Raw genomic sequence first — 13,466 nt, forward strand, 5'->3', positions numbered from 1 at the left:
TCCTTTTTCGATTTTTCTATTAAGGTAGTATTCTTTATCTGCTTTAAAAAAATTCATTTTATATATTACTATTGCTAAGCACATAATTATGTGCAAATATCCTGTACTGTTTTAAGTTATTCTATTTTAGGATAGCATTTCTCAAAATATAACTTATAGATCACTTGTAACAGTACAGAGATAATCATTAGAATGCATGTATATCATTCATTTTCCAGAGGTTTGGATTTCTTAGACCCGTGGGGTTTCTATGAATCTACTGCACATTAAAATTAGGGAACCTCTAATTTGGAAGAAATATGAATTCCTTAATATTTTTACTGTTCCTGTTTTTCTTCTTGTCTCATGGCATTCTACTGTTTTTTCTTATTTATCTTAATAATCGTAAACTACAGTCTTAATGTATTAAGGTTTTATCCTATCCCAGGCTAACAATAATTTTACAAAAATGTTTGGATATATGGAAATTTGAATGTTAAAGTGCATAAAGGAAAGCACTTTTGTAAGTCTGTGAGAAGCATTGTTTGTAAATGAGGCAAAAGGAATAACTGAGGGAAAAACAAGTAAAATAGAGTAGACAGAAGTATAAGGGGGTTTCTCATCTAGTTTAAAAAACTCAATATTACCTTGTTTCTGCCTCAAGTTTTGTGTGGTCATCTTCTTTGAACCGTAAATTTAGAACCCATACAGCTTGAATAATAGTCTAAATGAAAAATTTGAAATTCTCATTGTTATACACATATTCAGTAGGGAGCAATGTCCCCTTTAATTTTTTTTAAGTTGCAAGCAGATGAACATGCTGCATAAGGAGCAAACTACAAAAATGGAACTTCTATGGATGTTTGATACTGTAGCCAAATAAAGCTTTCAGGGCTTATTTGACACATGTAATGATATGCATAATTGTTACCGTGCTGCATGATAATTAAGCTTAAATATACATGACTGTGTTTAATATCTCTTTTCCATAGCCAGACATCACATTTCTGGGCCCAGCTTGAAGGAGGAAAGAAAATGGCAGGCCAAGAAGCTTTAACAAATATTTCTGATTTAGAGATTTCCGTATTAGAGAGATGAAACGTTTGGGGCAGAGGTTGCTTGTGACTTCGGTGTCTCTAATTCCTAAGGTTGTAGACTTTACTTTTCTCTTCTTCTACTCAAGACCATATGCTTGGGGGAGAAATTGGCAAGATTCAGCCATGGCTTTACTTTCTCCAAATAGTTTTTTCTGCCCAGTAATGAAAGCCTGGGAGGCAGAGGTCCCTGTCATTGGTAGTGCGCAAAGGACAGTTTCTTTCTCTGCTTTAGCCAAGACGGTTCAAGTTCTCTGTCACAGGCCCTAATATCTATTTGAGTTGTCCTGTTAACCTGGGTCTCTGAGAATTTCTGAACCTGACTTTCTCATGTTTTCCCAGCTGAGGTTGTGTACTTCAAACAGAAATATTTGACATCTGTGAAGCAAAAATAAAGTAAAAGCAGACTTAACATCATTACAAAACCAAATGGAAGTATGATAGTTTTAGAATATGCTTTTTTCCTACCAATCCTGCCTTCCACTCTACCTACCCTTCCAGCCCCAAAAGAGATGCATATTTTTGTCCCTAGAAAAAAAGTGAATGTGAAAGTTGCATCCAACTCTCCGCGACCCCACGGACTGTAGCCTGCCAGGCCTCTCTGTCCATGGCATTCTCCAGGCAAGAATACTGGAGTGGGTTGCCATTTCCTCCTCCAGGGAATCTTCCCAACCCAGGGATCGAACCCATGTCTCTAGCATTGCAGGCAGATTCTTTACCGTCTGAGCCACCAGGGAAGCCCCCAGGAAAGGCAGTGTCAAATCCAACTCTGAAACTTGGTAGAAACTCTTAACTGGAAATCATTGCTATTCCATGCTGTAACTCTCTAGAGTTGACTCTTCTCTGCAGCCTGACTGTGTATAATGAGGCATTTGTTGATCAAACGTTTTCTCCATCTATGTACTGAATTTTTGTACTATCTAAAAGGATGAAGCATTGTTGGGAAAATGTCCTGATGCTACTTTTAGAATCCTCTGTTTGCCAGTTCAGTATTGGTTGATAGAAGTAAGTCTTTGTATCTGCTGTCATTCAGTAATAAAACGACCTAAAGTTTGATGTTGCTTTACCTTTTATAGAGAGCATTATTTTATAATTCACTCATACATCTTTGACAGGGAGGTGCAGTTTTTAGAAAGGAAAATTCTGAGCTCAGGGGAGTTAAGTGATTCACATAGTTGGAAAGAGGCTTCAATCCATATCTTTATAGTTTACACCTTTCACAGATACCATCTGCTGAATCATGTAATGATTAAAACGTATATAATAACATTTAAATAACTTGTTATTAAGTGTGGCAGATATTTAAATAAAATTTAGGACAGCAGCATGCAAGGTTTTCAAAATGGATCAATTATGTCTTGTGACAAATGAAAAACTACCACTGTAGATGGGAAATTAAACTATATGTTATATAAACAACTGAGGGAGGAAATAGTGCTTTCCTTTAAATGCTGTTTATGGATTCTCTTGTATATCTATAGCAAGAATGAGAAGGTAGAGAAACTGTCGTATCTTTTCTGAAATATCCATGTATTTTATCTGTAAGGCAGTCAAAGTTTGTGATCGTTGTTGTTGTTGTTAGCCACACGCCTGGCACTTGGAATTTTAGTTCTCCACCAGGGAGTGCACTGGAGCTCATCAGTGGATGTGTGCAGTTTTAATCACTGGACCACCAGAAAGTCCCAAAGGCAGTATTTTAAAATTTCTCTTTCTAGTAGCTGATTGTTAGTGTGTAGAAACACAACTGATTTTTGTATAGTGATTTTGTATCCTGCAACTTTATTGAGCTAATCAAAGTTTTAATATCAAGCTTGTAATATTTTAAGAGGAAATTGCTAATTTCACCCATTTTTTTTTCAATTATTTTTCAGATATTTCAGTCAAAGGAAGAAATAACTCTTCTCCTAAGATGGAATCTGTTGTTTGGGAATGTGGTTGATCAACTTGACACGTTGGCCACATGGTACCCGATGTAAGAAAATGAAAAGAAGAGGCAAGATGATGTCATTTTCCCATATTGTGAAACCAACAACAAATGCCTTTTGTGAGACCAAGCTAACAAACCTCTGACGGTGCAGAGTAATTCTGTTTGAAGAACTTAACAGTAAGATAGAAGAAGTACTTTCAAGCTGAGACCTGTAGGTGTACAAAGATCTAAAATACATCTTGAGTAGGCCTGATCATCTGAATCCCATTCAATCGAGAAAGCGTGGCTATGAGTTGGATCATCTTTTAACTGTGGCCCTTGACTATGTTTGTGGGCCATACAGGTAGGCACAGTTTATTTTCTTTGAGCCTATTACCTTGAGGGTGTGCCAGGATTTGCCTTATAACACTGCCTTCATGCCCAATCTTCTGAATCACTATGACCAACAGATGGTAGTTTCAGCAATGGAGGTAAGACTTCATCTATTATTTGGCATATTGTAGAAAATTATTCTTGTATTGCCCTTTTAATCAGTCTAATGAATGTGTTTGATAAACAACAGGAACAACTAACATGTTATTTTTAACTGCATCTTGTACATTAAAAAGTTATGTATTTACGCTCAGACTCTGATAGATTGACGATTTCATGTTTGGGGGATGTTACTTATCTTAGTTTTCAGATATTATTCTTTGATGAAGAACTTTGAAACATTGGAACTGGGGAAGTAATAGCTTTTCAGAAGTTTAAATTGTCCAAGTTATGGCTACATCTTTTCTGTTATTTGATAATAAGACTTTAAAGAGCAGACTATAATAATACTATTCATAATTCACTTAGTAAATATTGAAGGTAACATGATTTTGACAATGGGTGCTTTGGTTCAGCCTTTAGGCTGGTGGGTTTACAGTATTTACGTTGTCTTAAATACTTAAGATGGTATCCTGGTCTTACTATCTTTACATCAATTTAAGAACAGTAACTCCCAAGCAGTGATAGAGGTTTTGTTGTGTGAATTATCTGTTCTTGACCTCTCAATACGTCCTGAAAATCGTTTGCCTTACTTGAATTTTTCTAATGATAATTCTTTAGGCACTTTTATTTATTTATTTATTTTTATTATTATTTTTTTTTTTACTTTACAATATTGTATTGGTTTTGCCGTACATCAACATGCATCCATCATGGGTATACATGTGTTCCCCATCCTGAACCCCGCTCCCACCTCCCTTCCCATACCATCCCTCTGGGTCATCCCAGTGCACCAGCCCCAAGCTTCCTGTATCCCGCATCGAACCCGGACTGGCGATTCGTTTCTTATATGATATTATGCCTGTTTTCATGCCATTTTCCCAAATCATCCCCCCCCCCTCTCCCACAGAGTCCAAAAAACTATTCTATACATCTGTGTCTCTTTTGCTGTTTCGCATACAGGGTTGTTGTTACCATCTTTAGGCACTTTTTAATTATCTTACTTTAGAAGCTATGACAAATTAATGGATACAGTTAATAATAGGTTTAAATAATTTTGTATGTGTTTCAACAGTGGTTTTAGAATTGTGGACAAAGGTATGTTTACCAGATAGGAATTAGGGGGCAGTAAACTGTGACGACAAGAGGTAAAAGCTTTGGAAGTGTATAAACTGCAGCAGCAGCTACCACTTTCTATCTGTATTACTTTGGTCAAGTTACTTGGGCTTTCTTACCATTGTCACTTTGCTTGTAAAATAGAGTTAACACTTTGGAAGATACAAAATGAAGCGTTTATACAAAATGAAGCATTTATAAAGTATTTGGCACAGTACTTTTGGAGTAAGTTCTGTGAAAGTGATAGCTTTTACCGTTTTCTCATATTCTAATATTAATGTAGCTACATAGTACCTAGAATTTAAAGTTGTTGTTGTTGTTGTTTTAATTTTAGTCTTTAATCCTTTGTTACAGTGCTTTCAGCAAATTGAATACTACTTGTTTTGGAATCTTCATTTTATTGTAAAATTCAAAGATTTAATACTTCCAAGTAAACTAGCATAAATCTGGGAAATTTTGTAGAAAGATGATTATTGATAGATTTTGAAACGTAGAGGGCAACTTGTATAGTCCAAATACTTGAAAATATTGTAGAGGTTGAATAAAATATTTCTGCTCTTCCACTGACTACACACAGTCTAACTGGTAAGGAGAGATTTGGTATAGACTGTGGGTATTGGTTTAATATAGGAATTTGGTTCCTTGCATGGTAGTCCCTGTTGGGTGTTAAAACTACCCAGTTCTCTCACCAAAAAAATGAAGGAGGACTATCTTTGGTTCTGGTATCATTTTAAGTCAGTATAATCCCTTTGGAAAGCAAATAGAGTTGTAAGAAAGAAGTCATAAAGATTTATATACTGATTTGGGTTTAACTTTTGCCTCTTTCACGTAGTAGCTTTCAGACTTTGAAATTTTTTTTTTAGTTTATTTTTTATTTTTTTTTAAATTTTATTTTATTTTTAAACTGTACATAATTGTATTAGTTTTGCCAAATATCAAAATGACTCTGCCACAGGTATACATGTGTTCCCCATCCTGAACCCTCCTCCCTCCCCATACCATCCCTCTGGCTTTGAAATTAAATCACCTAACATCTCTGTGATCTGGAGAAGGAAACCCACTCCAGTCCTCTTGCCTGGAAAAGCCCATGGACGGAGGAGCCTGGTAGGCTACAGTCCATGGGGTCGCAAAGAGTCAGACACGACTGAGTCACTTCACTTCAACATCTTTGTGAAAATCATTTGTGAAAAGGCACTAATAACAACAATACTTTGAATGGCTATTAGGATTAAGTGAGAGATTTAAGTAGCTAGCACAATGCATGATGCAGAATAGATGGTCCAGAAGTGTTCATTCTATTCCAGATTTCATTTCTAGGTGACCCTAGAGAGAAAGTACTAGAAAGACGATGTATTTGTTTCATATGAATTTGCATCTCTCATTGTGGGCTCCTGGGGCTTTCATAATGGTGGTGGCATGGTGAGCTGTCTCTGTCCTCTCTTCAAACATGCCCATATAGGCTAGACATTTTGCTGGCAGTGAGACTGCATCTTTTTGAATTTCACTCATTCTAGGGAGAGCACCTAGATGTGTAAGAGAAAGCTCTGGTGATATGAAGTGATGTTGGGGATAGTTGGCTTGGTTGTCATATCAGGCCAGTGATGCCACTGACAGAGTCTCCTGACAGTCTGAGAGTGTAAAGTTTCTGTAATAGCAAAGGATATGGAAATTCAGCAATCAACACAGCACACTTGCAAATAGAAGTAAGGATTCTTAGGTCCTTACAAGGACTTGTCTGCTGATGACACCGTCCTGTCTCTGATCCAGGAACTTTGGATCAGCTTGCCAGCTTTTAGTGGGAGCAAATAATTGGAGCAGGTAACCCCAGCACATTCTTGAGTGTTCTTTGTGGGACTGGATGAGTCGAAAGACATTTCCTAGGTAAAGCATCTTTCAGCAGACCCAGGCTTCAAGCCTGCCTTGGGTTCATTCCTGTACTGATGTTTGGTGAAATCAAAATGAGTGCTTCGAATGAAATAATACATGGTATTGAGCTAAGGATGCCAGGAGAGAAATTGCAGAATTTGGGTTATTTCAAATTTGCTTATTATTGTTCACAATCAACAAGTTGGGTGTTCTTTCATTGGGTATAGAGAATTCCTCCTCAGTACTTCGATTGAAATTGGAACATGTTCAAATAAATGGGGTGAATGTCCATTTATTAAATTGGAGAAAAGATCCTTGTTAGTATGTTAGTATGTTTATTTCTCTTTACAAAACGTGCATTTATACACAAACACACACATTAAATTTTTCTGAAGTTCTTAACTTGATGTCTGTCTTTTCCCCGAGTATTGTGGCTTTTGATAGAAACAGGATTGCTCATTCCTGAGTTTGGCACACCATTTTGAACTGTCTCAATTGCCAAGTACACGGTACAGTACAGTTGTCTCCAATGTACAATTGACGTTGTACAGGAGACAGGAATCAAGACCATCCCCAAGAAAAAGAAATGCAAAAAAGCAAAATGGCTGTCTGAGGAGGCCTTACAAATAGCTGTGAAAAGATGGGAAGGAAAAGCAAAGGAGTAAAGGACAGATATCCTCATTTGAATGCAGAGGTCCAAACAATAGCAAAGAGAGATCAGAAAGCCTTCCTCAGCGATCAGTGCAAAGAGATAGAGGAAAACAATAGAATGGGAAAGACGAGCGATCTCTTCAAGAAAATTAGAGATACCAAGGGAACATTTCATGCAAAGATGGGCTCAATAAAGGACAGAAATAGTAGGGACCTAACAGAAGCAGAGGATACTAAGAGGTGGCAAGAATACACAGAACTGTCCAAAAAAGATCTTCACGACCCAGGTAATCACGATGGTGTGATCACTCACCTAGAGCCAGGCATCCTGGAATGTCAAGTCAAGTGGGCCTTAGGAAGCATCACTACGAACAAAGCTAGTGGAGGTGATGGAATTCCAGTTGAGCTATTTCAAATCCTAAAAGATGACGCTGTGAAAGTGCAGCACTCGATATGCCAGCAAATATGGAACACTCAGCAGTGGCCACAGGACCAGAAAAGGTCAGTTTTCATTCCAATCCCAAAGAAAGACAAAGGCAAAGAATGCTCAAACTACCGCACAATTGCACTCATCTCACACTCCAGTTCAGTTCAGTTCAGTTCAGTCACTCAGTCGCATCCGACTCTGCAACCCCATGAATCGCAGCACGCCAGGCCTCTCTGTCCATCACCAACTCCCGGAGTTCACTCAAACTCATGTTCATCGAGTCGGTGATGCCATCCAGCCATCTCATCCTCTGTCGTCCCCTTCCCCTCCAGCCCCCAATCCCTCCCAGCATCAGAGTCTTTTCCAGTGAGTCAACTCTTCGCATGAGGTGGCCAAAATATTGGAGTTTCAGCTTCAGCATCAGTCCCTCCATTGAACACCCGGGACTGATCTCCTTTAGGATGGGCTGGGTGCATCTCCTTGCAGTCCAAGGGACTCTCAAGAGTCTTATCCAACACCACAGTTCAGAAGCTTCAATTCTTCAGTGCTCAGCTTTCTTCACAGTCCAACTCTCACATCCATACATGACCACTGGGAAAACCATAGCCTTGAATAGACAGACCTTTGTTGGCAAAGTAATATTTCTGCTTTTGAATATGCTATCTAGGTTAGTCATAACTTTCCTTCCAAGGAGTAAGCATTTTTTAATTTCATGGCTGCAGTCACCATCTGCAGTGATTTTGGAGCCCAGAAAAATAAAGTCTGACATGGTTTCCACCATGTCCCCATCTCTCTGCCATGAAGTGATGGGACCGGATGCCATGATCTTCGTTTTCCGAATGTTGAGCTTTAAGCCAACTTTTTCACTCTCCTCTTTTACTTTCATCAAGAGGCTTTTTAGTTCTTCACTTTTCTGTCATAAGGGTGGTGTCATCTGCATATCTGAGGTTATTGCTATTTCTCCCGGCAATCTTGATTGCAGCTTGTACTTCTTCCAGCCCAACGATTCTCATGATGTACTCTGCATAGAAGTTAAATAAGCAGGGTGACAATATACAGCCTTGACGTACTCCTTTTCCTATTTGGAACCAGTCTGTTGTTCCATGTCCAGTTCTAACTGTTGCTTCCTGACCTGCATACAGATTTCTCAAGAGGCAGGTCAGGTGGTCTGGTATTCCCATCTCTTTGAGAATTTTCCACAGTTTATTGTGGTCGACACAGTCAAAGGCTTTGGCATTGTCAATAAAGCAGAAATAGATGTTTTTCTGGAACTGTCTTGCTTTTTCCATGATCCAGCGGATGTTGGCAATTAAGTAATGCTTAAAATTCTCCAAGCCAGGCTTCAGCAATACGTGGAAAGAGAACTTCCAGATGTTCAAGCTGGTTTTAGACAAGGCAGAAGAACCAGAGATCAAATTGCCAACATCCGCTGGATCATGGAAAATGCAAGAGAGTTCCAGCAAAACATCTATTTCTGCTTTATTGACTATGCTAAAGCCGTTGGCTGTGTGGATCACAATAAACTGTGGAAAATTCTGAAAGGGATGGGAATACCAGACCACCTCACCTTCCACTTGAGAGACCTGTATGCAGATCAGGAAGAACTGGACATGGAACAACAGACTGGTTCCAAATAGGAAAAGGAGTATGTCAAGGCTGTATATTGTCACCCTGCTTATTTAACTTCTATGCAGAGTACATCATGAGAAACGCTGGGCTGGAAGAAGCACAAGCTGCAATCAAGATTGCCGGGAGAAATATCAATAACCTCAGATATGCAGATGACACCACCCTTATGGCAGAACGTGAAGAAGAATTAAAGAGCCTCTTGATGAACGTGAAAGAGGAGAGTGCAAAAGTTGGCTTAAAGGTCAACATGTAGAAAACGAAGATCATGGCATCCGGTCCCATCACTTCATGGCAGAGAGATGGGGACAGAGTGGAAACAGTGGCTGACTTTATTTTTGGGGGCTCCAGAATCACTACAGATAGTGATTGCTGCCATGAAATTAAAAGATGCTTACTCCTTGGAAGGAAAGTTATGACTAACCTAGACAGCATATTAAAAAGCAGAGACATTACTTTGCTAACAAAGGTCCGTCTAGTGAAGGCTGTGGTTTTTCCAGTGGTCATGTATAGATGTGAGAGTTGGCCTATAAAGAAAGCTGAGTGCTGAAGAATTGATGCTTTTGAACTGTGGTGTTGGAGAAGACTCTTGAGAGTCCCTTGGACTGCAAGGAGATGCAACCAGTCCATTCTAACGGAGATCAGTCCTAGGTGTTGATTGGACGGACTGATGTTGAAGTTGAAACTCCAATACTTTGGCCACCTGATGCGAAGAGCTGACTCATTGGAAAAGACCCTGGTGCTGGGACAGATTGAGGGCAGGAGGAGAAGGGATCGGCAAAGGATGAGATGGTTGGATGACATCATTGACTCGATCGACATGGATTTGGGTAGACTCTGGGAGTTGGTGATGGGCAGCGAGGCCTGGCGTGCTGCGGTGCATGGGATCACGAAGAGTTGGACATGACTGAGCTACTGAACTGAACTGATATGCCTCTTAATTTATAGTTTCTCCTTCCATTTCCCATCTTCCTTTTTTCTCGTAACACACTTGCCCTGCAGATTGTCTCAGACTTCATTTTGTTGTTTGCATCCCTGTGATGCTTTTGACCATGTTCCTCTGTCTGTTTTTTTTTTTTTAAGGACAACATTTATTGCTACCAGTAGCTTTTATCATCAGTACATGGTTCTGACTGCAATACCTTCTTCAGACTGCACAGGGAGCTCAGAATCCAGAAGTCATTAAGAGAAATACAGGTAGGCTGGGGAGGCAGGGGGATTAACTGATCAAGAAATACAGGTAGGCTGGGGAGGCAGGGGGTTAACTGATCAAGAAATACAGGTAGGCTGGGGAGGCAGGGGGTTAACTGATCAAGAAAAATCCTAATGGCTTAACATAAAACTAGGGTACTGAATTCAGTTAATACATGTTACAGATCCCAATCACAGAGCTGCCCCAACATCTAGAGAGTCTCTCCTGCTGATTATAAATGAGTGAACTGAGCAGTTTAAAAAACCTAACTTTAGCTGTTACGTTTCTTTAGTGAGCACCTCGATATAGTCTTTATCACAAATTTTTATACAAATGTCAAAAATCCTTTCAACAAACCTAAGAGTGTCTTAATCACGTGCCACTTTTAAGCTTCAATTTAAGATAAACAAAAACTGAAAGTAATTTTATTTTCAAACTCTAGAAATTGAAAGGAGACAAAAATCAACAATGGTAACAGGGGTCCTTTTTACCACCTGATTCATATGGGGCAATTTTGAAGTACCTTTTCCAGATTAATTTGAATTTGAATCATGGATTAAACATGGCTGTCACACTGAAATAATTTGTTCACTAGATTGCTAAAAATAAACTTTGAGGGTTTCCTCATCAGCAGGCATAGATCAACATGCATAAAATTCATTTAGTATTCAAAGAAGCAAGCAAAAGCAAGAGGGAAAATTAAATCAGGATTCTGGGACAAGGTTTGCTAGCTAGGAATTTTGGAATTTAAAAAAAACTGTGAGTTTCTGACACAAGGCAATCTACACGTTACATTTTAGCAGAGTAAAGGGTAGAACTGACAAATACTACAAAGGAATTTTTTACTAAAATTTTTTTTGATCTTTAGACTTTTTTTTTGGTTTTTAAGTGCTTAAATATTGTTAAATTATAATTAGTCATACAAATCAACTGGGTTTTTTCCTCTGGCTCATTTCAAATCAGCCTGAAAAGATATATACCTTACATAGCCTATCCTGGTTCTCCATGCTCCCATCCCCAGAGTCGTCTACCTTAGTTTGCACTTGAAGGTAACTCTTGCAGCTACATGACAGAAACAGGCTGCAGAGGTGGACAAGGAGAAGCCTGTCCCTCTTGCCGTGATAAATCAGTGCCACACACAGAACCCACACTTTCGGAAGCGTTATCTTCGTTATAGAGCCGTTTGATCCCATCGTAGAAGTCATCCACTTCCATTTCTTCCACTTTGCGTTTGGCAGAGGCATACTTGGACCCATTGGCAGCTGGGAGATGGTGGCAGAAGGCTGCTGGACCTCTGACTGGCACTTCTGGTTTGCTGTTGTCCTTGGAGAAGTCTGGGCCTGGGACGGAGGAGGGGTGTAATCTGAACACTCCTCTGTCACAGGTCACCAGGGTGTGCTTGAGGGGACGGTAGACATAAACGGAATTTAGAGGCAGGGAAGACTGCAGAGTAGAAAGGTGATGTGCCACAAGCTCCCGACAGTGGATCAGCTGGGAGCTATCCATCTGTGCTTTCTGAAGCAGTTCAATTGTAAGAGGAAGCCAATCAGGAATGAGTTTCTCCATTTCCAGACTAACCATCGCCAGGGCAAGCATGGATCCTTTGAACTGCAGAAGTTGGCTGCAGGCCATACAGTGAAGTAATTGCTTGGTAAGGAATGCCAAATGTTGAGATGGGTTCAGACTGGGCAAACTAAAAAGTAACTGAGGTCTAGTTGACACTGCAATGGCATGGAAAATGTGAAGAAAATCCAATGGTGTGGCTGTGTGAAGATCCCAATTCAACTTATCCAGAATAATTCTCTCCATCCGCAGAATTTCAGAAGAAGAACAGCCACAGAAACTGTCTCTTGCCAACACCTTCAGTACTGGGATTCTCTCGTCTTCCTCAACAGTCTTGGCAGCCAGGAAAAAACAGCTGATTGCAATACAACTCAGGTATTTGGGGTGGGCCTTTACAGTAGCTAAGAACCTGTCCAAAAGACTGCTAGCCAGAGCAAATGTTTCTGGGTAAAGGTTGAATTGGTACTTGAGTTTGGCCAGCCACTCAATCACTTCATCTCTCTGCGATGGAGAAACATTCTGATTTGTAGGTATTTTCGGCACATTCACTTTCCACATCTGGGCTTCCCTAGAGATTGCCTTTTCCAATAGGAAAGACAATCTCTGGTTTTCCAAAGGCCCTGGAAAGTTCATGATATCCTATGGATCTGCCTGCCACCCAGCTTGATGTAGCTACCTTCTCCTGCTCTTCTTCCTCCTCCTCCTCCTCCCCGGCAGAACTGTAGACCTCAAAGTGGTGACGAGGGGTCATCCGGGGGCCCGTTACCACCTCATTTTCCTCTGCGCGCGGCGACGAGACGCGCGGGACCAGGACCGGGCCGACAGAGGAGGGAGAAGAGGGGAAAGCGGGCCGGAGGGCACGGGCGCTGGCGCTCGAGCGGGACGCACGGCTGCAGCCGGTGGGTTGGTCAGCGAATTAGTTCCATGACGCCCGCGGACCTGAGGCCGCCGCCGCCGGTCCCGCTCCTCCAACCGCCGCCGCTTGTTCCCGGATGGGGAGGGGGTTCCCTCTCGCCATAGGGCGGCGGGGGCCGGGGAGAGGCGGGGGGTGAGACCGGCTCTGCCCCTGCCCAGGGGAAGCGCCTCCAAGGGGAAATGGTGAAAGGGGGGGAAGGGGGAAAAATGAAAAAAAAAAAAGGAAGGGGAAAGGGGGGAGAAAAATAAGAAAAAAGCGAGACAGAGGCGATGCCGCGTCCGCTCGCGGGGAAGGCTGGGGAGGGAGGGCTGTTTTTGTTTTGAAAGAATAGTTCCAAGGCCCTGTAATATCTGCTTGTTACTCTGTATAATTTTAGCAGCCGTCGATCTTTCCCTAGGTCTAGAATTTTATTAGGGGTTTGTAAAATGGTGATACTCTGTCATTCTTCGTTTCTCAGCTAGAATACTTTATAAACAGAAACTTCCTCATTTTGATTATTGGACTGTTGAGTTACTCTTGTGTTCAGTTTATATAAAAAAGACAGTAAATATGCAGCTGTTCTCCTTTGTTAGTTTTTAGGATAATAAATTGATTCATAAGAATCTTTCAAAAGTGACTAATGAGATCTTTCTCCTTTC

At 40.6% G+C, this 13,466-nt stretch overlaps 1 protein-coding gene across 2 annotated transcripts; it reads right to left on the reverse strand.

Annotated features, from left to right (window-relative positions):
- Positions 1 to 10,732: 10,732 nt before the first annotated feature.
- LOC129640772 (cyclin-I-like) lies at positions 10,733 to 12,748 on the reverse strand. 2 transcript variants are annotated; one of them, XM_055565823.1, is made up of 2 exons: positions 12,589 to 12,678; positions 10,733 to 12,431 (listed from the first exon to the last, which is right to left on the reverse strand). In XM_055565823.1, the coding sequence occupies exons 1-2, from the start codon at positions 12,661 to 12,663 to the stop codon at positions 11,412 to 11,414; spliced, it is 1,095 nt and encodes a 364-aa protein (XP_055421798.1). In that variant the 5' UTR covers positions 12,664 to 12,678; the 3' UTR covers positions 10,733 to 11,411. The 2 variants fall into 2 exon arrangements, with proteins under 2 accessions (XP_055421798.1, XP_055421799.1); XM_055565824.1 differs by having other exon boundaries at positions 11,837 to 12,008; positions 12,088 to 12,748.
- Positions 12,749 to 13,466: the final 718 nt, after the last annotated feature.

Source organism: Bubalus kerabau, unplaced genomic scaffold, assembly GCF_029407905.1.
Source record: "Bubalus kerabau isolate K-KA32 ecotype Philippines breed swamp buffalo unplaced genomic scaffold, PCC_UOA_SB_1v2 scaffold_40, whole genome shotgun sequence".
NCBI classification, from domain to species: Eukaryota; Metazoa; Chordata; class Mammalia; order Artiodactyla; family Bovidae; genus Bubalus; species Bubalus kerabau.